Genomic DNA, 27,073 nt, shown 5'->3' with positions numbered 1-27,073 from the left:
TAACATGACTTCCCTGTCACCATGAAAATCAAGGCAAATGATTTTCTTCAACACGCCATACCAGCCCATGTTTCCTGTATTTGCATCGCCCTTCACAAATACACCACTATTTTGAGTAGTTAAACAGTTTTCTATGGAAGAGACCCGAAAAAGGAAGCCATTTATCAAACACCTATTAAAAACACGAGCCAGAGGGTCTGGACCGCGAGATAGATAATAAATCATGTCATCTATTTTCCCCTGTGCACGCAATGTGCTGATCTGCATTTAGTCAATTTAAAATATATTAGGGACTAATAAATCAACAAAGTCGATCATCTTTGTAAATTGAACAATTAAAATATTAATAAATATATTATTATAGACTAATAAATTTACAACAAGCATGTGAAAACTATAGAAATAAATAAAATATGGATAAATATATTATAGACCACTCACTTTACGCTCAAACCATGATACAAACTCCTCCTTGTGTCTTTTATAAACATGCCTTGAGCTAATTTTCTTCAGCTCATCCATATGCTCTCTATCCACAACAATTAAAAATACATTCATTAGTTACGTATAAATTTTAAACATTCATGACCACCATAAAAAAAATAAATACAGCTTACTTTATCCATGGAGTGACCTCGTCACAATTGGTTAATATGTAATGCCTCATCCTATGCATTTCAATATGAGAAATTTTCTCGAGAGTACTACCTTTCCTACTGTAGTCAAGACTCTCAAATACACTTAGCCCACATGGTGGTTCACTAGCAGCGGCGCTTTCATGACGCTCTGGACGGTTCAGCTTGGTACTAATATTTTTAAAAAAAACGAGAGCAAAATGTGAGGCACTCCTCCGATATATACCCCTCTGCAATTGAACCTTCAGGGTGCGCTTTGTTCTTCACATATCCTTTAAGAGTACGAAGGTACCTCTCAACTGGATACATCCATCTATAACAAACCGGCCCCCCAAGTCTAGCTTCATCAGCAAGATGAACTGGTAAGTGCATCATAATATCAAAAAAAGATGGTGGAAAAATCATCTCTAGCCGACAAAGGGTCTCCCTAATCGAAGTGGTCAATTTTTCATTTTCTGAAAACTCCAACTCCTTTGAACACAGTGAGTTAAAGAACCTACTTAGCTCCATCAGTGGGGTCACCACATCTTTAGGCAATATGTTGCGCACCACTAAAGGCAAAAGTTTTTGCAAGATTACGTGTAGGTCATGAGTTTTAAGTCCAGAAAGCTTGCAACCACTTATATGTGTCATTCACGTGCTTGCACGCCAATGAGTCTGCTGGATGCCGCATTTTCCCATCACTAACCAATTCTTCCTTATGCCACCGCATCAATGATGATGTTTCCTTGGACATGTATAATCTTTGTAATCGAGGAGTAAGTGGAAAATACCTTAGAACTTTGCAAGGAGTGCGCTTCCTTGCTCCACCACTTTCGCTAGACTCACCAATCTCATTAGAATTGTGTCGTCCTTCTTCCACCTACTCTCACCACATGTTGGACACATGTCCATATCAGCTAGCAACCCACGAAATAACACGCAGTCATTCACACAAGCATCGATCTTAATGTACGTGAGACCAAGATCGCGGATAATCTTTTGTGCTTTATTGATAGTGTCTGGGATACAATGTCCTGGGGGGAGTGTATCTCTCCATAGACTAAGTGTTTGCTCTGTGTTCTCCTTACTCCATCCACCCATGCACTTAAGCTGAAAGAGCTTGACCAAGAACGATACCTTGGTAAGCTTTGAGCCTGGCCACAACTCTTGTTGCGCATCTTTCAATAATTCAAAAAATTTCTTTGCACTCTCACAAGGCTCTTCATTGATATTACCACTGGTTGCACCCCTAATTAATACGGACAACATATTGTTTGTTGATGATGCATCATCTGGTGGGCCTATATTGAGATCCCTATTATCATTAAAAAATATACCAGTGTTGCCTTTCTCTTTGACAAAGTTCTCATCAAACCCTTTAGTTAGCAAGTCCATTTGAACCTCAGATTTCCTTTTGTACACGACTCCACGACACCGTGAACATGGACATGGTGCAGTTTCTGATGCATAGGTGCCTTCAAAAATAGTATCAATAAATTTGTCGAGACCTGCTTGCCACTCATCTGATGACCGAGGCAACAACATCCAGCTGTGATCAACATCATGTGCCATTTACTGTATCTTTGAAATATCACAAGGATTTCCTGTAGCATGTTAAATTAAAGGGATCATAACATTGTTATAACCTTTATGTATCAAAGAAAGAAAATAAAAAATCTATCAATTTGCCTTTAATTTTACTATAATTTAATAACATTAATGCATCCGGAAGGTATTTTTATCAAACTTTATATACTAGTATATCTAGAGCAATGTTCAGAAGCTTGGCACAGTCCATTGTGATAACAGCTACCTAGCGTGTTTTGCTGTTTTCTCCATCCATGCTTAGAACGATACTTAATGGAAACAAATGATTATTACCTCCTTAAAATAAATGTGATGAACCAAAACTCAGATTGGAGTATTACAAATTATGTCATAATAACTAATCAATCCTGCTAGACCAAGCCAAAAATAAAACAGCTAGACCTCAGCATAAACAGAGTACCATTGGCTAAGAATATAATGGTTTTGCACTGAACTAGACAAATTTTAAAAAATATATGGATTAGCCAATGCATCTGAATAACACTTTGCAATAATTTGTATGGATTATCAATAATAGTGAGTAATTTGATCTAGTCAAGTACCAAAATTAACAGTAATATGTAGACAAAAAAACTGAGCAATAATTCAAGCATACGTGATTCTCTTGTTCACGTCGATGATCCCTAGCCGTCTGCTGATCGTCTCTCTTGTGGACGATGAAGGGTGCGAGAAATTGGTTCAACGCAACGTCCCCTCTTGCACGCCGATGAAGGACTGGCCGGTGCTCCCTCTCCTTATCTTGTCGATGATCAGGAAGGATCTAGGGCACCAATATGCTGTAGTCGCTGCAGGGAATTCAAATGCTATGACGATTACTGCCGTAAGGAAGGGGCGCCGCGACGATTGAGGCTTCGGATGCCGTGACCACGCTGGCTGCTAGTGCTAGCTGTAGGGATCAGGGGGCCTCCACCATGTTCTTCACAAAGAGACAACGCCGGGGGGAAGAAGGCCACGGGAGAGAAGGAGCCACGGCAGGAGTTACAGGCCGCAACATCCACGTAAGCTGTGAGATTAGATTGAATCTTTTTCCAATATAACTTATAAATGTTAATTTATATGCAATACTTTCGCTATTTTCAAAACAAACGCAGACCCAGCCTAGTGGAAGGAGCTTGCTTCCACGTGCGAGAGGTCTCAGAGTTGTCTTTTTTTTGAAAAAAAATTATGCAACCATGAAAGTGAAAAGGTTTAGGTATTGCAACGATGTATTTTTTTTGTTGCTATATTATAAACTTTTTGCAATGAATGAAACTGCTACATACAACAAAACAAATAATAGTTGCAACCTTATTGATTGCGACGAACTATTTTTTTCATTGCTATATGTACCAATTTTTGCAACGCAAGCGACTATTATATACAACGAAATATATTTGTGGCGATATAGATGGGCCATTGCAACAATCCAATAAATAGTTGCGATATTACCTTAGTATTGCAACGAAAATAAACTTGCCAGCAACGCAAATCAAAATCGTGGCAACATTAATCACTTATTGCGACCATTAAATAATTTGTTGCGATAACACTAACTTTTTACAACGAATTCCATACTTATGGCCACAAAACAATATTCATGGCAAAAAACCAATCTATCGCAACCCAAAGTGAAAATTGTTGTGATAACAATCCTTGTTGCAATGAAACCTTGCCGTTGCAACATAAAAGCGTGGTATAAGGGTCAGAAGTTAGTAGTGTTAGTAGTCGTACGTACGTACGTGCCAGCCAGGGCATAATAGTGACCTATATATCCTTCATCTTCCACTTGTTGGTCAGTCAGAATATCAGGACTCAGCCACGTAACACCTTAAAAATTTGCATCTTTTTAAATTAGTAAAAAATGATTTAAATTTGCATTTTTTTTGTGATCATTCAAATATAGGAAAATAATATTTTTTATAAAAAGCAAAAACAAATATAAATGTTAGAAACATGTTGAGGCTTACATGCTGATGCATTTTATTTTTGTGATGTCTGGTTTTAAATTTGAAAGTCAAAAGAGATTCAAAATTCAATTTGGAAAATGCTTTTGAAAATAGATTTGAAAAAGAAGAGGGAAATCTCCCCCCCCCCCTCTCTTACTTGGTTTTAGCCTACGCGGCCCACTTCTGTGGCCCACTCACCTCCCCCTTTCTTTTTCTTGGGCCGGCCCAAACCGCGGCCATAACCACTACTGTGCCCCCTACTCCCTCTATCTCTTGTAGCGGGGGCCCACCTGTCGGCACTGTTGCCCTCCTCCGGTCGCTCCGTGTTGCACGCTGTTGTGGCAAAACCGCTACCCACGCCCACGACCCCTAGTAGGGGGAGCGTCCCTTGCGCCCAAGGGCTCCATAAAAGGTGGCCAAAGCCTAACGTGCTCCCCTGTTGCTCTTGCTCCAATCCTGCACCCATCGAGCCTATGGAACCGCCACCAAAGCCTCTGGATCCATCGTGCTTAGAGCCGTTGTCCGTCGTCTCGACTCCCTCTCCAACCGTACTGAAGGCCTCGGTGAGCTCGCCTCCTTCTCCTCTACCTCCCTGTCCTTCTCCCGTGTTGAATGGCGGTCTCTAAAGTCGTTACGTACCATGAACTCTGGCGAGGCCAACCATGGCGCCACCGCGAGCCACTGTGTCGACTTTGTTCTCCGGCCGCACTTAGGAGTGGGGCGAGTTGACCATGAGCACCATCAATGGTCCACTGTGCCAGCCAACAATCACCTGCTCCTCTAGTCCTACCTATCGATGTCTTCACCTTAGCGGTCCAACTGGTGCACTCGGCTGTTGCACCGTGAGATGCCCTAACGCCTACTTTGCGCCACCAATAGTTGTTTGCTCCAAGGAAATGCACCTGTCATTACCTAGCTCTGGTGGTCCAATTGGTGGACCTTACATCCCACTAGTGCAGACACTTCATCCAATGCCCGCTACACCGTCAGCGGTCCAACTGCTGAAGGGGATGATCCCCACTATGAGGTACGCCAAAAGCTGCCCTACCTCTTTCTTCGCACCATCTTCTATGTTAATTCTTCCAGGTTTCCTCTTCTTTATGTGTCTTGGACTTTTAGCTTCTCTTTTAGGTCTTCATCAAAGCTCCTATAAAGTCTTGTATGAGGTATTATGTCACATGCTCAACGCGGACTACTCCCTATGGCAGAATAAACGGGTCAGCGACAGCCCAAGAGAGACATCGGGCGCTCCCGACCCCATGCCTAATGGGTCACGCGCCAAGGAGAGGGGGCGCACGTGCACCGTAGCCACCGCCATCGCTGACGTCATCAATATCAATTTGCCTTAGTTGAGTCTTAGTAGATTTGGAAAGAGTCGGTTAGTTAAGGAATCGAGTTTGAGTTTGTTAGAAAATGAAAATCCAAATCCTATAAGGATCTCCTAAGATTGCTTAGGGGTCAAGTCTTGTTGAGACTATAAATACTAGGAGGATGTAAACATTGCAATAAAGAAAGAAACAACCAAAAGGCTTATCCCTCCTCTCTCTCTCTCTATGTGCGCCTCCTCCTCCTCATCTTCTCCTCTTGTGCGCCGCCCTCTCCCTTCCCTGTGCTCTAACCCTGCTGCCCTCTGCCCTAGCGCCACCACCCCAAACCCTAGCTGTCGCCTCCCACACTGCCACCGGTGACCCTCTCGGTCACACCTGTTACACTGGTACCCGGAGATTAACTTGATCTTTCGGGCACCCATGGCCTCCACCACCATCACCATGAAGCAGTTGTTCTAGGAGTTCTCCTCCAACCACAGTGTCAAACTTGACGAGATGCACCAGCAGACCATCGACCTCAACACCCGCCTCCACGACATTGAACGAGCGCAGATCCATGGAGCAAACATCTTGGACATATAGGCCAAGCTCAACCGCGAGGCTACAATTTAGGAGCTCGCTGCTGAAACAAAACACGTCATGATCACTGCTAGTAGATCCTACCTTCAACATAAGATGGAGGAACCGCAATCTTCCAATGAGCCGAGCATCGTCTTGGCGGTCTTCAACACCCTACTGTTGGATGTCCCCTCTATCTCCATAGGTTCCGATGACAACGCTCTTCCCACCACTGGAAGAGCAGCTGATCACCGGTTCAGCTACAGCTCCACCAACACCACGAGCAGCATAGCTTGCACATGTAGGATCAACATTGGCCACGCCAATGGTCATAGGATAGGCAGCTACCCCACCATTGGAGATGTCAATACACCAGCAGTCAGCTACCGGGCCGGAGGATCCTGCACCATAGCTGGCACGCATGGAGCGGCTTGCCCCCTCCTGGTCACTCTTGTTACATATTGATTATCCGGTTCATTGCCCACCTCAGTCCAAGTCCGCTTTGCATCACGTTGAATGGTCCATGGGGTCCATTTTCCTTACAACAAGGACATCATGGGTTTGGATGGCCAGAATGTCTCTAGGTGTTGGAAAATGTTACACCCATTATCCCTTGGTAAAAGTCGGGTGAAAATAGCGCCTTCAAAGTTGGGAAATCTCTCAAGTCGGCACCGTCGTAGTTCATACCAGAATGTCTCAAGGGCCGTGATCTCTAACACACACAAGTGGCGGGCGTCTGTGATTGGTGGCAGGCAGCACCTGATCAAGAAACTTGCTGTGCCGAGGAGCCCAAGCAGGCAACAGGAAGGGGTCTGATACCCCTAGCTATTTAGTTTCACTCGTCTGTTTCCATGTCTTGAAGAGAGATCGAGCGAAAAACACAGGCAGGCATACTAATATACTAGCATTACATTTAGCAACTGATATATTCTATAACTCTACAAACCGTGCGATCCATAGATATGATCCAATGTCACAAACAGTAAAAGCAATACTCATCATTGTTTTCATATATATATATAGGTGTAGCAGTGAATCAAATTGGTAGCTGGCAAATTAAATCTCACATGTACAGACACACACACAAGAGCACACCACACATACCGGAGCACAGCACCAGGCCAGCATCAACGAGACTCTGCGTGCATGCAAGAGGATGATTCTTGAGCAAAGCTGTATATCTTACATCCACAGATCCACTGCTTGATGATCCATCCGCTCTAGCTTCTGATGCTGACGACTGACTAACGGTCTCCTCTCCTTGTTTATTTATTTGTATTTATATATATTCATCATCTCACCAGTGCCGCACTGCCTCCTCCACACACACACACACAAACACACAAGCAAATAAAGTAATATAAACTTACAGAGCTCAAGACTCAAAGGAAGCAGAGCAATCCAATGCAATGCAAGCTTCACGATCTTGTTCTGTGGGCTGTGGCGAATTAGCATTCCATGGAAAGGACAGCTACCTCTACCTGCAGGAAGGAAGGAACACGGGCGTGATATATCTATCTGTGAAAAGTATTACATATATACACACATCTGTACTTAGCTAGCTAGGGTTGTTAACAAAAATGTTGATCGAGAAATAAATAAAGCTAGCACTAGCAGTAGCAGTAGCATTGGTGGGGTCATGTCAAACAATAATTCAAAGCAATTAAGCAAGCAAGACAGGAATTGAGAAGCAGGGGGCCTGTTAAACTTAACCATCAAACAGTTAATTAGTTACCTGAGTACGGAGGTTCTGAGCTGGGTCTTGTTCCAGTACGCTGAATGTGTGAGCTTGTAGTGGGATGGGTGGTGGCCGGCCGCTTCCCCGTCCCACTCAAGGCTCTCCCACCAGTCCTTCTCGCAGTCCACTGTTGGGTGATTGACGAGAGTAGTGCGCATCCGTGGATGCAGCAATTCACGCTCATAATCCATAGCAGGCTGCTGATGACGAACAGCAAGTGGTAGAGCAGGCTGACGAACAGAAGGTAGGCGCTTGAGGCTCCAACATCCCCTGATCTTCACAATCTCGAGATTGGGCGTCAACATCCTGCGCCCACAAATGCGCTGCAGCTTGGGCAGCTCATAAAGGTGGATGTGCTTCAGGCTTGGGAATTCTCTGGGTTGTTCTTGCTGCGACTGCGACCCTGATGAATGCTCATCCGATGGGAAGATCTCCATGAGGTTACCGCAACAGACGATCTCAAGGGTTTCCAATCTTTGGCAAGATTTTGATCGGTACAAAGGGAGTACATGAACCAGCCTTGGGCAGTAATCCAAGTGTAAGAACGTAAGGCGCTCAAAGGAATTGCTTCCCACAAGAAAAAATACAGATTTGCTCCAGTCCCAGATGTAGCGGGCCTTCATGAGTTGGGATGCCCAGAATGTCAGCAGGTTTCGAAACACATCTATTGCATCTCTTAATATTCCATCGTCCGTTTGGCCAATATAAGGTGGAGTGAAAACAACACCTTCTAAGTTGGGGCATCTCTCGAGTCGGCACCATTGCAGTTAATACCAGTTCAAAACTCGTGCATTATAGCAGGTGCAGGGCCAGGGAGACTAGTGATAGACAAGCTATCGTGCAAGTGTAGGGTCCGAGCATCCTCATTCACAAAATTTGGTAGAGTTATAGCGCTTGTTGGTAACTGTCTTGTAGTAGTACCCTGCACAGCATGTTTCTCGTCTTGTATGCTAATGTAGCAGCGGGGCCAATCATCAGGCGTCTCAGGAATAGGTGGGCAAGGCCATATCCACATGTTCCTCATCTCTCCATTGCTGATGCTGGCACCACCACCAGATTGAGATGAGTTGCTACCAAAGATCATGGAAATGATGTCATCGTCATCATAGTACAAGTTAGAACCAGCAGCTCGCACTTGCTGTCTGTCACTACCACTGTTGCCTCCTTGTTTGGTGGTACCTTTGTGATCAGTAGCAGATGAAATCTCGACAAGCGATAACTTGTCATATCTGAGGTTCAAAAGTGAAGCAAAAATCCTTGGGTCCCTTAGGGATATATACCAATCCAATCTTGTGAGCGCTCGGTCGTTGTTGCCACATACCCATAGTGCTGCTCTGCCTCCTGCTGCTGGTGACCCTACTACAGTAGTACTTGTGCTATCACTACTACTACTAGTAGCCTCCTCTTGCTTGTGTGATTTATCTTTCCTATCCCATGCTGCAAGGGTGCTGCTGCTGGTGTCAATGCGTAGCACTTCCAGAAATTTCCTGTCTTCCTTCTTCCGTGACCATAGTATTGCATGGAGCTTCTCACATCCCAACAAAAAGAGTCGCTTGAGGCCCTCGACTTGTGCTGCACTAAGGTCAAGCATTTTAATTGCTGTACCAGACATGTCTAGCTCCTCGAGGCTGCAAAACAATCCTCTCAACAACAAGCTCTTCAGATGAGCGCATCCCCGGAAGGAGATGCTCTTTATCTTAGTGGTGTCATTGCCGGTGAGGCTGAATATCTCTAGTGACAGGGGCAAGGCATCTGAGCCGATTATCTCAAGATCACCGCAACCATCAAGGGCGACTGTCTTGAGGTTGTGCCAACTTGAGAGGTCTGGGAATGATGGAGATACTTGTTGGATTGTATCACCGCCAGCACCATGGTGCTCATCGTCCTTAGATGGTTCAGCTTCAGCTACCACTCGAAGCTTGAGCAGATTGCAGCGGCTGTTGTTGCTTCCGGCACCACTGCAACGATGTAGGTGGCTCATGCTCCGATTGCCGACTCCTTTCACATTCAGCTCCCTGAGATCAGACATAAGATCAAGCATGGCTTTTGACAGCAGCCAGTACCAATCTGTGTGACTTAGCTCCAGCACCCATAAATTCCGAAACCATGCTCCTCCACTGTTTTCTCGGCTGTGGTGGCTATGATGATGGCAGTTATCATTTTCTTCATCATCATCCTGTGCATTGTCCTTATCTTTGCAGTGGTCAAGTAGGAGGAATCTTAGGTTGCTGCAACTTTGGAAGGGAGGAGATGAAAAACTGAAGGCACAATGGGAGAGATGTATCACACGCAAACTGCTCCTATTAGAATGTTCAAGCAAGCAAGCTTCTAGTCCTAGTCGTGCACCACCTGTCCAGAAGAAGGATGTTGCCTGAGATGTTAGTTGGACTTCCTTTAGTAAACTTCTGTTAGTAAATGAAACCCAACGGTTGGTAAACCTCTGTCGTTCAGCACTCAGGACATTCCAGATTTTCCAAATACAACTACTACAAAGATCCAGGCTCATGTTCCTCTGCAAAGCATCGCTGATCTCCCATGCCGGACCGCCACCATCAATAATGCCATCCTGTATGATCCCATCACATACCCAATAGTTGGATGCATGGGACTTCCAGTTGATGTTGACATTGGCACTCATTGCCATATACAAAATGCATTCAATGACAATCTTGGGGCTCATGTCAGGTTCAGGTACACCTGTGTACTTAGCAACCTCCTCGGCCTCTGCATATAGAGCGTGCCTAAAGACTTGCGTCTCAGTAACATCATCAGACTGCTGTGTTGGAAAAACAAAGATAGCTGCATCGCTCCATTTAGTAGCTGACTCCAATTTAACTAACTGCAAACCCTCTGCATGCCCATCTTGGGCATGATGCCAGAACCTTCCTCGGGATGTCCACAATACCCTCTTGCTCAATTGTCCCATTACAGGGACACCGACCTCCCACAGATCGATGTAGCTGCCACTCCCATTGTGCAAAACCACAAGAAATCTGCGGGCTATAAGTTCATTCATGATAGCTACCTTGACATAAGGAATCACCTCTCTAGCACTCTGCTCCACCCCGTCAAAATCATCTTCCTCATCATGCTGGTCAAAGAGTGCCATTACCTGCGGTGGCAGCTCAAGCTCCTCTGCAATCGCCTTCTGTAGGGCTCTCTTGCTCTGCCACTGTGAGCAATCGACATGGATGATCTTTCCCATGTCCCTTGCTGTCCCAGTTGATGATCTTAGCTTTCTGACGACAGCTTTGAGTATGGCAGACGCTCCAGACCCAACCCACCAGCCATGGAAGTATATTACATCTCTTCGATTCTCCGCGCTCTCCAAAAGACGAATGATCTGCTCTGCTGCGCCATCTATGGTATCTGCTCCGAGTGTGATCGTCTGCAATATATAATTACTATACTAATTATTAAATTGTTCTGTATGAATGACGTATATACTGTTCTGTATGTTTACTTATAAGGGGTAAGGGGCCGGATGTGTAATGTGTTATTTTTTTAGCAATCCGGCCTCTACATCCGATGATGTACACAGCCCAAAATTACAGAAACTTCAAACTTGGATCAAGTGAAAAAGAGAAAGACATAGTCTTATAAAACGACTATGACACTATTTCAAACAATATAAATGTTTCCATCCTGAATCAAGATTGTAGAAAAAGTATGTCTTATAATTTGAAATGTATAATAGTGTATATGTGTGTTTAATTTTGCAGTGCAGCTGATGAAAGCAAAACTCTTTTCAAACTTCGTGTTGCAGTTAAAACCTTTTCAGAAACAAGATATAAATATACCTGTTGATATTTGTCACATGAGAAACTAAAACCAACAAAATTTATTTTTGGACATGTCCTGTACAAAAACTAATTATGCTAAAAAACAGAGGAATTTAATCCGTGCAAAACTGATTGATTTACCTCTGTTGGCATGATGAATTCGTCTGTCGCCTGCTTCTTGAGCTAACTAGCTCTACAAGCTAGACCAGGCAGGAGCTCCATGTGAATCAGCAGCTCTAGATTTTGACGACAGAACGAAATGTATGCATTGAAACACACTAGATTTCCTCCTCCAGACTTCGCCTCCAGCACATCGATATCTCCTGCACATACAGTATATGCAAGCGATACGTATGCATTATATAGATGCCAGTAAAGTACATACATACTTTGACCCTAGTTGAAGTTGCAAATGTAATCAACAAATCTCTGCGTGATACTAGCTAGTAGTAGTACACATACAAAGTAAGCAGTCCTGGATATATATAGATGAACTTGCATTGGACAAGCAGACAGAAATCAGTAGTAAACTAACCTTGATCCCTCACGTCAATCCCGGACGATATGCAAAGTACTAGTTCAAGATGGAGAAGGAGAACAGCATGTGCATTCCTTTATAATCCTGATCTCCCTTGCGTTCAAAACTTAGTGAAAACATGTAATAAGTTTAATTAACCAAGGATGTATACATGAACTTGCAATGGAGAAGAAGACAGAATTTATTAGTAAATTACCCGGATCACGACGAGAAAACAGGCTCTGGGACGGAGCATATATGCCGAGTGCCTATCTGGAATTAGTTATGCCATGCTTACAAATGGGTTGGCGTGTACAGTAGAAGAAGCGACACTAGAATGAGTGCAGGTGCAGCGTTTGCATTACGGTGTGTTTTCATTCCTTGCTTCCTCTGTTTGCTTTATTTGCTTTTTGGCAAAGCATAATCATATCACTCTATTCAGATTCTTTGCTTGCACCCATGCCACCATCACTATCACTTGCTTTTTCACCAAGCTTAATAACAATCACAAAGAGGTTGAGGTAAAATAAAAAGCTATTGAAATAGCTTTGTCTGTCAGTTCGAAGGGCCAAGGATCAGATGTAAGAGCATCGCCAATAGTATCTGAAAAAAATATCCTATAAATCAGGTTTTACAACCTTTGCAACAAATAATGAAAAGAAAAATAATAATCCTACCACCAACAGCTTTCAATAATTTATTCATAACAAATAAAAAATAGGACTATTAATCAGAAGATTCTTTTTTTTTGCCATCACCCATGCGACCATGCCACACCTTTGCCTCGTAGATCTAAAATGGTTGTAAGTCATTTCAACTTTCTCGAAGAGTCAAGACATTTCAAGTTTGATTAAATTTATATAATAAAATAATAACATTTATGTTACCAAATAAGTATCATTAGATTCTTTATTAATTATATAATTTCATAGTATTTTTTCTATAATTTCGGTCAAACAGTAGATGTTTTGATTCTCCAAAAAAGTTGGAATAACTTATAATTTGAGACGGAGGGACTATCACATATATATAGAAAAGGACAGCCCCAAGTGTCACGCCATATTATTTTCACAAAACTAATATGTGTAGAGAATGCAGCTGACTTAGTGGCTATATAATCCCAGCGATAGTTTTCCTTCGCTCAACTACAAGAGGAGTAACTGATGAGTGATTTATATACCTCCATCACGCAAGTATAATGGAATTCGTGCAGCTTTTGAATTACTTGGTGTATTCATTCCTTCCTTTTGCTTTATTTGCTTTTGTGCAGATCGATAAATTAGTAAAATGTTGCATGCAGCATCCATAGTCAAATTCTTGTCTTGTAGATGATAAAGATAAAAGGGAAAGGGAAAAGCAAAGGGAAAGAAAAAAAAAGGGGGGGGGGGTGGAGCACCACGTAATTCAATATATTGGAGGAGCACAGTCGATTGAGGTATTCAACTACAAATCGATAAAAAATCAATCTTGTATCCTCTTCTCTAGCCTTTTACTCTCCTGACCCCCTGCTGTTCAATGAATCTCTTGATGAGGTGGTCTTACCAACCCTAGAACAACCTCGTTGAGCCCCTTCCTGATGGAGGTGAGCATAAGCTTTTTGGGCGAATATCGTTTTGTCAGGTTTGTGTAGCCGTTCTGCTGATCGGCCTTGCTATCTTGATGGATCTCCGCTGCATGCTAGGCCATGTGTAGCCTCGGATGTCTAGCTATAGATGGTGTGTGACCTTAATCAACATCAACATATTAATTGAGCATGGAACTATTTTTCAAATAAAAAAAATAAAAAATAATTCCCTACCAACAAGGTTATCTCACAATGGATGCTGATCGATCATACTGTAGTTCCCATGTGGCCGCCTCCACTATTGGCGTTCAAAACAAGAAACGAGTCAATGACACAGAATCACACACTGTAGACTTCAGATTTTCTTCTGGTTTTGATATTTCTTTTTTTTTCACACACGGAGGATAACAAAATCAATTGGGTCCAATTTTCTTTGGGCCGGAAAAGGACTACTCTTCCATCAGATGGGAATGCATGGTCGCTTGGGCCACTCCTGTTTGACTGTTTCTCGTCCGACAAGAAAGACATTGCAGTTATCGGAATGGCTGGCTTAAACAAAACTCACGGCCATGGGGTTATTGTTGCAATACGGTGCAGCAACAGAGCTGCCGATTCAGACTGATCCTCAAGTTCGTTCATTCAGGCTTTTCTTGGAGCTCCAGTAACTTTACAAGTTGGGAATGGACAGAGTTCTTTTTACCGCGAATTGGCTTGAAGGGAAATCAAGGAGCTTCTGACAGTGCCAGCGTCTGCAATTGCAGAATATTTTCATCTGGAAAACTTGGGCACCCATGCCATGAGGGTTCAGAAATCAGAATGCCCCTTGTGTCATCAAGAGCCTGGATCTTGTGATCACCTACTGTGCTCTTGCTTATAAAACACAAGCCAAATTTACTGGGACGTCGTGGTCTCTCTGTGATAGTTGGCAGCAACTGAGCCTTGTGCCGGGCAGCCAACACCAACAGGAGGGGAGATTTAAGACTCTACTTTCACTTGTCTGTTTACATGTCTGTACAAAGAGCGAAAAGACAGTCAGGCATATACACACCCACCAAGAAAGTTGGAACAAAATGTATATGATGCACTGGCGCCTCCAAAATAAGTAACATATACTAAATAGTAGTGTGAGTATCAGTTGCTAAATACTACTCTCTCCGTTCCAAATTATAAGTCATTCCAAGAATCTTGGAGAGTCAAAGTTTTTCAAGTTTGACCAAATTTATATAGCAAAATAATAACAATTTTGGTACCAACCAAGTATCATTAGATTCTTTGTTAGTTATATTTTCATAGTGTACCTATTTTATGACATAAATCTTTATATTTTTCGCTATATTTTTTTGTTAAACTTAAAAATGCTTTGACTCTCCAAGATTCTTGAAATGACTTATAATTTGGAACGGAGGGAGTACTATATAAGCCATATCCACAGATTTGCTCCAATGAAACGAAAGATAAAAGCAATACACATCATGGTTCTCTTCACTTAGTAGCAGTGTAGCAACAATAATTATTTGTCAATACACACACACACACAACGGAGCAGAGCACCAGCAATGTTTGACTGCATGAGGAGAGGATCTCAAGCAAGCAGCGGTGTACACCCACCCGCTAGTTGATGATCCGCTAGCTCATGCTGTTGCTGATGATGATCGATTTCCTCTCGTTGTTTATTTATTTTCCTCTCACGTAGTCACACACAGCAAACTCACGAAATTAAAACCAAACAGGATCCATGCAAAGGATCGGAAGCAGTGCAGATACCGAGCACACACACGAAATTAAACCCAGCATCTCTGCCACACGAAATATCAAGAAAAAGCAGCAGAGGAGTGCCTACCATTGATCAGGCAAGTTGTCTGACTAGCAAACGAAGCCCACACACACACACACACACAAGCAAATAGAACAGAGTTGTTGAAGACTCGACGGAAGCAGAGCAATCCAAGCATAGCATATCTCGATCTTCTCCTGTTCATGATGAACCATTCCAAGCCATTCCATAAAAGAGATTGCTACCTACCTACACACATGAAGAAAACAAGAATACGGGCGTGATCCATCAGCGAAAGCATGTCCATATCAGGTACACACACATGACTACATCTCTAGTATTAACAACAATGTTGCTGCATAAATAAATGGCAAAGGTAGCTAGCAGTAGTGGGGTTCAAGCAAATTAAGCAATTCGAACAAATTAAGCAAGCAAGCGACGTACATGAACAAGAGGTTAATTAATGTACAGTATGATGGATAGATGAGAGTCAATTACCTGAGCACAGAGGCTCGGAGCTGGTTCTTCTTGTAGTAGGCTGAATAGGTGGGCTTGTACTGGGAAGGGTGGTGGCCAGCCTCTTCCCCATCCCACTCGAGGTTGTCCCACCATTCCTTCTCACAGTCCAAGTTCACTGTTGACAATGGCGTGATGTCCTCAGAAGATTCTTCCTCCGACGACTCTGCCTCATCTCGAACCGCAGCTGGTAGGCGCTTGAGGCCCCAGCATCCCCTCACCTTCACGGTCTCGAGCCTAGGCGCCAACATCTTGCAGTGCCCACAGATGCGCTGCAACTTGGGTAGCTCATATAGGTGGATGCGCTTCAAGTTAGGGAATTGTCTTGGTTCTTCCTGCTGCTGTGATTTTGAATCTAATGGAAAGACTTCCCTCAGGTTCCCGCAACACACGATCTCAAGGGTTTCCAAGTTATGGCATCCATTGGTATTTGATGTGTACAAGGGGAGTACATGCACTAGCCTGGGGCAATAATCCAGGTGTAAGAATGAAAGATCCTCAAAAGAACCTCGTCCAGGACGAAACCCGGATGTGCTCCAGTCCCAGATGTACCGTGCCTTTGGGAGTTGGGATGCCCAGAATGTCTCTAGACAATAGAAAATATTATCTGACAGCTTTAGAGGTGCAGTGAAAACAACGCCTTCTAAATTGGAGCATCTCTCGAGTCGACACCATCGTAAATAATTCCATTTAAAATCTACTGCATCATCAGTAGTAGCAGGTGCAGGGGGGCCAGGTAGACAGGTGATGGACAAGCTGTCATGAAAGTGCAGGGTCCTAGCATTCACATGCACAAAATCTGGGAGAGTTGTAGCAGCAGTTATTAATTGTGTGCTGCTGCTGCTGCTGCTACTACTAATACCCTGCAGTGACTCGGTCCTTGTCTCATCTTGTATGGTAATATAGCAGTGGGCCCAATTGGAATTCATAGGAATAGGGGGGCAATGCCATAACCACATGCGCTTCATTGTTGATGCCTCAGCCTCTGCAAATAGATCCCTATCGGCACCATCATCAGCTTGTGAGTTGCTATTGAAGGCGGTGGAAATGATGCCATCAATGTAGTACAAGTTACCAACTGGCTTCTGTTGGCCACAAGCATTGCTATATATTCCTTCACAGGAGGTATCTGTGTGACCACCAGTAGATGAAATCTCAACATGTAACCCCTTGGCATGCCTCAAGTTCATAAGTGAACGAAAAAACCTAGGATCCCTTACGGAAATATACCAATCTGAGTTGATGGTTGTTCGGTCCTCCTTGCCACACACGGCCGCTGATGATGACCCTTCTATACTTGTATTGTCACTAGCAGCAGTAGCCTCTTGCTGCTTGTTGGACTTGCCTTCTTCCCTGTACCATGCTGCATGGGTGGTGGTGGTGTCAATGCGCAGCACCTCCAACTGAACCTCCTTGTTTTCATCTTGCACTTGTGGCCATAGTATTGCACGAAGCTCCTCACATCCCAACAAAAAGAGACGCCTAAGGCCCATGGCTTGCGTTGCTCTAAGGTCAAGTGTTTTAATTGCTGTACCAGACATGTCCAGCTCCACAAGGCTATCAAATAATCCTCTCAACAAGAGGCTCTTCAATCTGGCACGTCCCCAGAAGGAGATGATCTTTATCTTACTACTGGCACTGCTGATCAAGGTAAATGACTCTAGCGAGAGGGGTAGGGCGTTGCAGTCAATTTGCTTCAAATCACCACAACCATCAAGGACTACTGTCTTGAGGATGTGCCAACTTGACAGGTCTGGGAATGATTCTACCACTGGAGAGACTGCTTGATTTGTATCTCCATTGTCATCGTATTTGTTATGTGGCTCCTCCGCTACCACTCGGAGCTTAACCAGCTTCCGGTTGTTGCTTCCGGCACCACTGCAATGACATAGATGGCTCATGCTCCGATTACCGACTGCTTTCACATTCAACTCCCTGAGGTTGGCCATGAAATCCAACATGTCCTTTGATAGCAGCCAGTACCAGTCTGTATAATTCAGCTCTAGCGCACATAGATTCCGGAAGCATGCTCCACCGTCTTGTTGGATACAATGGCTGTGGTGATGGCATTCCTTTTCTTCACCAAGGTCTTGTGTGTCCTGGTCTTTGCAGTGATCAAGCAAGAGAAATCTTAGGTTGCTGCAACTCAGGAATGGAGGAGATGAAAAATTGAAGGTACAGTAGGAGAGATGAATCACATGCAGATTGGTCGTCCTATCTGAATGCTCAAACATGCCTGCTTCTAGAACCCGCTGATCAACTGATGATCCAATTGTTGTACAGAAGAAGGATGTTGCCTGAGATGTCAATTGGACTTCCGTTGAATTCTGGTTGGTAACTGAAACCCAGCGTTCCATACACCTCTTCTGTTCACCACTCAACGCTCCACAGATTAGTTCAATACACTCACTACAAAAGTCCAGGCTCATGTTCCTCTGCAAAGCATCGCTGATCTTCCATGCCGACCTACCACCATCAGTGCCTTCCTGTATAATCCCATCACATACCCAGTAGTTGGAGCCATGGGACTCCCAGTTGATGTTGTGGTCATTACCTCTCAGTGCCCTATACAAGATGCATTCAGTGACAATCTTTGGGCTCATGTCGGGTTCAGGGACACCTGTGTACTTAGCAACCTCCTCAGCCTCTGCATATAGAGCGTTCCTCATGGCATGATATACAGCATCGTCGTCCTCAAACACTGCTGATGGAAAAACAAATATAGATGCATCACTCCATTTATTAGCTAACTCTATTTTATCTAACTTAAAATATTCTCCATGGCCCTCTTTGGCATGATGCCAGAACCTGCCTCGGGATGTCCATAACACCCTCTTGCTCAATTCCCCAATTACAGGGACACCAGCCTCCCACAGATCAATGTAGCTGCCACTCCCATTGTGCAAAACCACAAGGAATCTGCGAGCCATAAGTTCATTCATGATCGCTGCTTTGACATAAGGAATCACAGCTCTATCTCTCTGCTCCACCCCATCAAAATCATCCTCCTCATCATGCTGGTCAAAGAGTGCCATCACCTGCGGGGGTAGCTCAAGCTCCTCTGCAATCACCTTCTGTAGGGATCTCTTGCTCTGCCACTGTGAGACATCGACGTGGATGATCTTTCCCAAGTCCCTTGCTGTCCTAGTGTCAGCCAACCCAGATGATGATCTTAGTTTTTTTACGACAGCTTTGAGTACGGCAGACGCTCCAAACCCAAACCAGCCATGGAAGTATATTACATCTCTTCGATTGTGTGTGCCCTCCAAAATATGAATGATCTGATCTGCTGCGTCATCTATGCTATCCGCTATGAATGAGATCCTCTGCAATAATTAGTACTGGTTAATTAATTTCACAAGGCTGGCCTATACTGTTCTGTATGTTACTAAGGGGCCGGATGTATTATATACAACCCCATATCTCTGTAATAAAATTATGTTTTATAATTTGAAATATATACTGGACTAGTGCAGCAGAAAGCAAAACCATTTTCAGACTTCATGGTGCCCTAAGGGTGTTTGGTTTTTTTTTTTTGACAAGGTGGGTGTGGTTTGAGGAGCCACACAATCCTAAATGAGGTGGTGCATCGTGAGTTCTTTCCTCAAAAATTGAGGAAAGACTCCATTTCTCATATTAGTACTAATTATTAGCTTATGAGGAAATAAGATGATGCTGCATCAACCTATTCCATTCCTCAAACCAAACAAAAGAAAAGTGAGAAATGAGTAGACGATGGACCACCCCATTATTTCTCAAACCAATCACACCCTAAAATCTTTTTCAGAAACAATATATAAATATGACTGTTCATATCTGCCACATGAAAAATAAAATGAAAAAAAAAATTGATCAAAGTTGAGCATGTTCATGGTAATACAAAAATTAATTTCTCAAAAAAGTAGAGGAATTTAATCCGTGCAAATTAAAGCGCACCAGTACGAGGAGACTTATTGATTTACCTCTGTTGGCATGATGAATTGGTTCTGTCGCCTGCCTCTTGAGCTAATTAAATCTACAAACTAGGCCAGCAGCTCCATCTGAATCTGCAGCTCTTCTAGATTCTGCCGTCAGAAGAAATGTATGCAAAGCAGCACTGCAGCACTGAAGCACACCAGATTTCCTCCTCCAGATTTCCAGTAAATCAATCTCTCTCCTGCACATACAGTGTATGCAAGCAATTTATGTATGCGTTAATAGATGCAATAATGTACACCAGAAGTACCTCTATCCACCCTCCCGCGCGTCGTCGTACAGGCGAGTCGGGGGCGATACACCGCCGCCGCCAGAAACCCTCGACGGAGCAAGCCCTCGGCCGCCGTCGCCGCTCACCGGAGAGCGGTGGCGGCGGCGCCCAACAAGGCTGTTGTCCGCAATCCACCGCTCCCTCCATTCCCTCTCCCCTTCCTCCTTCCGAGCTAGCTCTTCTCATGGCGGTCGGTGTCCGGAGTGGCCAGGACGGGACAGATCCCGGCCCTCCATGGCAGGGTCCGGGTCCTGCCTACCTGGATCCGTGCTCAGGGAGCCGGTGCGGCGGATGACGGCGCGACCTTGGAGGTGGAGCCTGGCGGTGGCCATGCTTTGCCGGCCTCTCGTGTGTGCTGGCCTGCCGCGGCTGCAGCTGGGCAACCGACTTGCGCGCGGTGGCAGGCCAGTGCCGGGAGCGGCGGATAGGAATACCTAAGCGCGACGGGCGTCATGGCTTCAGTGCGCGGCACTCCGGGGCGAGCAGGCGTTGCTCCCTAGCTCCACCGGCCCTACTATGCTCTGCTGGTGGGGTGTGGCCGTGCGGGCTTGCTCAGCTTGTGACTTGCTCCTTTCTTCGGCGCCGGCGACCGCGTCCAATTCATGCCCTACTACTTCCGTGCGAGCTGTCTTGGGCTCCAGCGAGGTTTGGTTTTGTCTGTAAGAGCAACTCCAACCTACCTCCTAAACAGGAGTCTTTTACATATTTACCATCATAACGGTTGCCTCTCACCCGATTATCACTCTTATAATGTGTCATATATATTTAACATCTTTAAGTGATAACTCTTACATTTAGACCACATTTGCACATGTGGCAGCCCAGACCGACTGACATGGTGGTGCTGACTCAGCATGGGCAGGCGAAATGACGATACTGCCCCTAACCTCATTTTCTTCTAAACACAGCAGCATAAAAACCCCTCTATTGATAAAAAAAACACAGCAACATATTTCATTTGCACACAGACAGCAACATAACACAAGGATCTGCTGTGTTTTTTTTATGTTGCTATGTTTTTTTTATCAATAGAGGGGGTTTTATGCTGCTGTGTTTAGAAGAAAATGAGGTCAGAGGCAGCATCGTCATTTTGCCTGCCCATGCTGAGTCAGCACCACCATATCAGTCGGTCTGGGCTGCCACATGTGCAAATGTGGTCTAAATGTAAGAGTTATCGCTTAAAGATGGTAAATATGTATGGCACATTATAAGAGTGATAATCGGGTGAGAGGCAACCGTTATGATGGTAAATATGTAAAAGGCCCCCTAAACAGGTCTCTAATCTAAATTTAGGAATTTAGTCTAAAAAAATCCACTCCAATAGGGCTTCTATTTGGGCTCCCATTTTAGGAGACCTCCTAAATTATAGTTCTGGTCCCTGGAAACCAGACCCTCCTATCCCGACCTCGCGCGTACGGGCGACGTCACCGACCTGCGCGCCGCCACGGAGGTGCTCTGCTCGCGGACGCCGTCGCAGCTAGCGGTGGTGCGGCACGCGTACCGCGCCAGGTTCGGCTGCCACCTCGAGCACTACGTCACCGAGCGGACCTCCGGCGACCACCAGAGGCTCTGCTCGCGTACCTGGCCGTGCGGCGGAGGAGGAGGAGGAGGCTGAGGAGCGGCGGAGCGAGGCGCGGAGGACGCGCTGGTGGTGCCGCCGTCCTCCTCCTGGAACACGCACCGGTACGCGCTGTCCTGGGCGCCCGTCAGCGTGCGCACCACGCGGGCGAGCGGAACCTGGCCCTGGCGCGGGACGTCGACAGCAGCACGGCCGCGCCGCCCATTCGAAACAGGCAGTTGGGCAGCAGCATGGCGTGCTCCTTGCCCACGTAGTTTGGCGTGATGGTCTCCGTCAACACCACCAGAGCACGTTGCGTATGTCCGGCCGCATCCCGTACCTGTGGATGATCATGTCCGTGAACGACGGGATGGGCGCGAACAGGCTGCAGTTCACCACCAGGATGTCGATGGCGGCCGGGCTGATGCTCGTCTTGGCGAGGAGGTCGTCGATGGCCGAGAAGATGACCAGCTCCACCTCCACGCGCGAGGCCTCCATGTTCCGGTACGGCGGGATGTAGTGGTGCGCGGGGGGAAGGCAGGTCTCCTCGCCGAGGCCGGAGCGCTCCAGGAGCCGCGTCACGAACCGGACGCTGCGCTCGTCGATGGAGGCGCCCTCGACGAACGTCACCAGCTTGGCGTGCTCCAAGAAGGTGGCGAAGGGGACGCGGCAGTTGGGCCGAGTGCAGAAGCAGGCGTAGTCCACCAGGTACACGGACCGGGGCCGGAGCATCTCGTATAGCGTCGCGGCAGCCGCCGCCATCCCCGCCGCCGCGGCCACCGCGCCGGGTCACCGCGGCGTCACCCCCTTGGCGGAGGGGATCTAGAGTTTGGGAGGGGACAGTGGCTATGGCTGGAGTTGGGCTTTAATTTGGGCTCTCAAATTTTGTAGGTCACCTCCCAAATAAAAATGTAGAGGCCTGATTTAGGGCCCGTGGCTGGAGATACAAATTAGCAGAAGATTGCCTCAACTTGAATACTCTGAAAGTGATGTATGGCGTATGCCCCCGTATACAATATTTCCCCACGAGGGCCGCGAGGACTGTATCCAAATTCAATGCGAGATCTGCCAATTGAGATTGATAGAAGTCTGAACAGACGATATACAGCTACAATCCAATTTCCAAAAGATAATATAATAATAACAACAACACAAATTAACCAGGTAAGTTGGAAGCACCGCTTGTGATGTCAAAACGATAGAGCGCAGATGCATCTGGCGTTACAAAGTCCCTAACTGACCAAACATGATGGCGGTGGTGTAGTTGTTCTCGGTGCAGAGGTGCGCGAGGACGTCCAGGTTGGATCGGGAGTCATCGCGGAGCCAGTAGTTGTTGTCGACGCGGACGTTGCCATGCTCGATGATATGGCACGGCACCTTCTTGGCCACCGGCGGCGCTGCCGCCATCTCTACGAAGAAAGCACCGCGGTAACAGGAGAAGGCCCGATGCCGAAGGAGGAGAGGAGGAGGAGAGTGCGGCGGCGCGAGAGCGGGGACGCGGCGAGGGCTGGGGAGAAGGTGCGATGCGCGCAGGGGAGAAGCGCGGGAACGGGAGGAGGCAGACGAGGGAAGGAGCCGGCCAGCCAGAGCATCGCCACCCTTTATTGAGCGAGTTCAAGCTGGTTCACGGGAGGGGCCAGACGAAAATTAGTTCAGAACAAAAAAGAGATTGAAATTTTGCCTCTTGAAAGCCCGGTCGATGGACTCGTATAGGGACACTGTAGACTGCTAATTGTAAATCACATATAATCCTACATATACACAGATACTGATGAAAGACATGATGAACATATAAAGATACCTATATATATACACGGATACTGATAAAAGACATGGTGAACATATAAAGATATGGTGAACTGAAATTTTCACAATTTATTATTAGGTATAGATTAATGTTCCATGCATGTGTTGTAAGATTTGATGTGATGGAAAATCTTGTAAAGTTTTGGATTTTTGGGTACATCTAAACAAGGCCTAAGTCGACGGACTATGGTTCAAAGGTTTGGGAAGCTCCTTCTTTAGTTGTCAAAAATTTTTGGTTCGGGGCACTATAGCACTTTCGTTTGTTTGTGGCAAATATTATCCAATTATAAACTAACTAGGCTCAAAAAATTCATCTCACGATTTACAGGCAAACTGTATAATTAGTTTTTGTTTTTAACTATATTTAATGTTTCATGCATGTGCCGCAAAATTCGATGTGACGGGGATCTTAAAAAGTTTTTGGTTTTAGGTGAACTAAACAAGGGCTTAGGCGAAAGCCATGCACAGCCTATCTGTGCGATCGACGACGCCGCCCTCTGGCGCCGTTACCTTCTTGAAGGCATCGATAATGTAGGCTCCCAACTCTATGGCTATAGTTTTGTCCCTCTCTTTTTGGTGAAAACCTTGCTCTAGTTTTCTAGAGCCGGTGGTGGCGACGTCGTCGACGTCGTTGACCCTCTTGAGGGCGCCACTGTTGAGGAGGGGTAGATTCTAGCTCCTGCCGCGGCCCTAGGTTCTCCCGATTGCTCTCTCCCTCTCTCCCTCCCTCCCATGTTGTTGTTGGATCCTCTTGGATGAGTCTGGCTCTAGTTGTCGGTCGTCGACGACGTTTCGATGTGTGTTCTTCTCTGGCGTCTCTGTTCTGTTGGTGGTCTCCTTGATGGTGCCAGAAAAAAATATCGAGTGGTGTTTCCACCGCTGCCGCCATTCCCCTCCATGGCTTCCTCCCCGTGGATGGCGTTGGATGGTGGCATGTGGGCTCGGATGTGCTGAAGGATGTCACCATCGGTCCAAGGGAGGTCACTGTATGCGATGATCCTAGATTCTTAGGCTTGCGTGTCCGTCATCACTCTTAGTCCCCATTTCACTTGTTGGCCCTCAGATGGAGGGCGGCAGCAGAGCGGCGTAGCTACGAGGAATGGTGGAGGGCACAATGGTCATGGTGATACCGGCGAGTATGTTGTTCGGTGGTGGCGCAAATCGAAGCTTAGTTTGGCGTCTTTCAGCTTGTGTCTAGGCTTATCCTTGAGTCTGCTTTGTGTTGTTGTTTGTTGTGGTTGGGGGTGTTGTTGTTGTTGTAATCCCTTTCTTCCCCCAGTCCTGAACCTTTTTGTAAACTTCCTTTGTAAACTCTAGGGCCTGGACCCTCCATGCACCGGCTTGCCGGAATCAATGAAATTTTATTCGGGTGGGGCTCTCACCCCTCTGGTGATGTCTTAAAAAAAATAATGTACACCTATATTATGGATCACTCATGTTTCAGCTTTGAACCTAGTTGATAGATCAAAGTTGCAAATTTAATCAACAAAGCTCTGCGTCATAATAGTAGTACTGATACAAAGTAAGCAGTCCTGGATATGATGAACTTGCATTTGAGAAGCAGACAGAAATGAGTGGTAAACTAACCTTGCAGAGTACTAGTTCAAGCTAGACAACAACATGCATTCCATCATAATCCTGATCTCCCTCGTGTTCAAAGCTTAGCAAAAACCCATAATAACTATAATTAACTATGGATGTATACACATGAACTTGCGTAGGAAGAAGAAGACAGAATTTACTAGTAAATTACCTGGATCACGACGAGAAAACAGGCTCTAGGACGGAGCATAAGTGCCGCCTATCTGGAACTAGTTATGCCATGCTTACAAATGGGATTGGCATGTATATATAGTAGAAGAAGCGCCACTAGAATGAGTGCAGATGCAGCGTTTGCATTACACGTTGTGTTCGTTCCTTGCTTCCTCTGTTTGCTTTATTTGCTTTATTTGCAAAGCGGAATCATATCACTCTCTTCAGATTCTTTGCTTGCAGCACCACTTGCTTTCCTTTTTTTTTTACTGTCTCACCAGTCACCACTTGCTTTGTCACAAAGCTTAATAACAATCACAAAGAGATTAAGGTAAAACAAAAAGCTACTCCATTGAAATAGTTTTAGGCTAAGAATCAGCTGTAATAAGAGCGTCGCCAACAATATCTAAAAAATATCCTATAAATCAGGTTTTGAAACCTTTCCAGTAAATAATGAAAAGAAAATAATAACCTTACCACCAACAGCTTTTGATAATGTATTCCTAGAAAGTAAAAAAAGAATAGGACTATTCAAAGTTTTTTTTGTCATTACCCATACCACACCAATTGCCGGCTATACCTCTCAGTCGATCTAAAATTAGTGGTCAGATATATAATTTCATAGAACTTGAGATACTTTGATTCTTCAAAAAAGTTGGAATAACTTGTAGTTTAGAACGAAGGGACTATCACGCGCGCGCGCGCACACACACACACTTTGCAACTTAATGAAGTAACTGATGAGTGATTTATATACCTTCATCACACACACACACACACAACTAAAAATGAAGTAACTGATGAGTGATTTATATACCTTCATCACGCAAGCACAATAGAATTAATGTAGCTTTTGAATTACTTGGTGTATTCATTCCTTCCTTTTTGTCTTGAAGATGATAAAGATAAAAGGGGAAAAGAAAAGGGAGAGAAAAAGGGGAGGGGGAGGAGCATGGTCGATTGAGGTATTCAACTATACAATCGGTCAAAAAACAATCTTGTATTCTCTTCTCCAGCTCTTTACTCTCCTGATCCCCCCTGCTGTTCAATGCATCTCTCGATGAGGTGGTCTTACCAACCCTAGAACAACCTCGTTGAGCCCCTTCCCGACGGGTCTTCCCGGGAGGTGTGCATGAACTTTTTGGGCAAATATCATTTTGTCAGGTTTGTGTAGCCGTTCTGCTGATTGGCCTTGCTATCTTGATGGATCTCCGCTGCATGCTAGGCCATGTGTAGCCTCGGATGTCTAGCTATAGATGGTGTGTGACCTTAATCAACATCAACATATTAATTGAGCATGGAACTATTTTTCAAATAAAAAAAATAAAAAATAATTCCCTACCAACAAGGTTATCTCACAATGGATGCTGATCGATCATACTGTAGTTCCCATGTGGCCGCCTCCACTATTGGCGTTCAAAACAAGAAACGAGTCAATGACACAGAATCACACACTGTAGACTTCAGATTTTCTTCTGGTTTTGATATTTCTTTTTTTTTCACACACGGAGGATAACAAAATCAATTGGGTCCAATTTTCTTTGGGCCGGAAAAGGACTACTCTTCCATCAGATGGGAATGCATGGTCGCTTGGGCCACTCCTGTTTGACTGTTTCTCGTCCGACAAGAAAGACATTGCAGTTATCGGAATGGCTGGCTTAAACAAAACTCACGGCCATGGGGTTATTGTTGCAATACGGTGCAGCAACAGAGCTGCCGATTCAGACTGATCCTCAAGTTCGTTCATTCAGGCTTTTCTTGGAGCTCCAGTAACTTTACAAGTT

General features: G+C 45.1%; 2 protein-coding genes across 5 annotated transcripts; both read right to left on the bottom strand.

The window, feature by feature from the left end:
* LOC110430908 lies at window positions 7,036–12,447 on the bottom strand. Of its 2 annotated transcripts, none has more exons than XM_021449112.1 (5): window positions 12,291–12,447; window positions 12,092–12,200; window positions 11,698–11,879; window positions 7,772–11,162; window positions 7,036–7,517 (listed from the first exon to the last, which is right to left on the bottom strand). In XM_021449112.1, the coding sequence occupies exons 3-4, from the start codon at window positions 11,707–11,709 to the stop codon at window positions 8,553–8,555; spliced, it is 2,622 nt and encodes an 873-aa protein (XP_021304787.1). In that variant the 5' UTR covers window positions 11,710–11,879; window positions 12,092–12,200; window positions 12,291–12,447; the 3' UTR covers window positions 7,036–7,517; window positions 7,772–8,552. The 2 variants fall into 2 exon arrangements, with proteins under 2 accessions (XP_021304787.1, XP_021304788.1); XM_021449113.1 differs by having other exon boundaries at window positions 12,092–12,178.
* Window positions 14,219–25,352, bottom strand: LOC110431328. 3 transcript variants are annotated; one of them, XM_021450358.1, is made up of 5 exons: window positions 25,291–25,352; window positions 25,125–25,197; window positions 19,890–20,083; window positions 15,910–19,253; window positions 15,081–15,660 (listed from the first exon to the last, which is right to left on the bottom strand). In XM_021450358.1, the coding sequence occupies exons 3-5, from the start codon at window positions 19,899–19,901 to the stop codon at window positions 15,657–15,659; spliced, it is 3,360 nt and encodes a 1,119-aa protein (XP_021306033.1). In that variant the 5' UTR covers window positions 19,902–20,083; window positions 25,125–25,197; window positions 25,291–25,352; the 3' UTR covers window positions 15,081–15,656. The 3 variants fall into 3 exon arrangements, 2 of the variants coding, with proteins under 2 accessions (XP_021306033.1, XP_021306032.1); XR_002448813.1 differs by lacking the exons at window positions 25,125–25,197; window positions 25,291–25,352 and adding an exon at window positions 14,219–14,646 and having other exon boundaries at window positions 15,478–15,660; window positions 19,890–20,824; XM_021450357.1 differs by lacking the exons at window positions 25,125–25,197; window positions 25,291–25,352 and adding an exon at window positions 20,153–20,824.

Source organism: Sorghum bicolor, chromosome 10 (genome assembly GCF_000003195.3).
Source record: "Sorghum bicolor cultivar BTx623 chromosome 10, Sorghum_bicolor_NCBIv3, whole genome shotgun sequence".
Taxonomy (NCBI): domain Eukaryota; kingdom Viridiplantae; phylum Streptophyta; class Magnoliopsida; order Poales; family Poaceae; genus Sorghum; species Sorghum bicolor.
The sequence above is the reverse complement of the archived record's forward strand: the minus strand, read 5'-3'. Positions and strand labels throughout refer to the sequence as shown.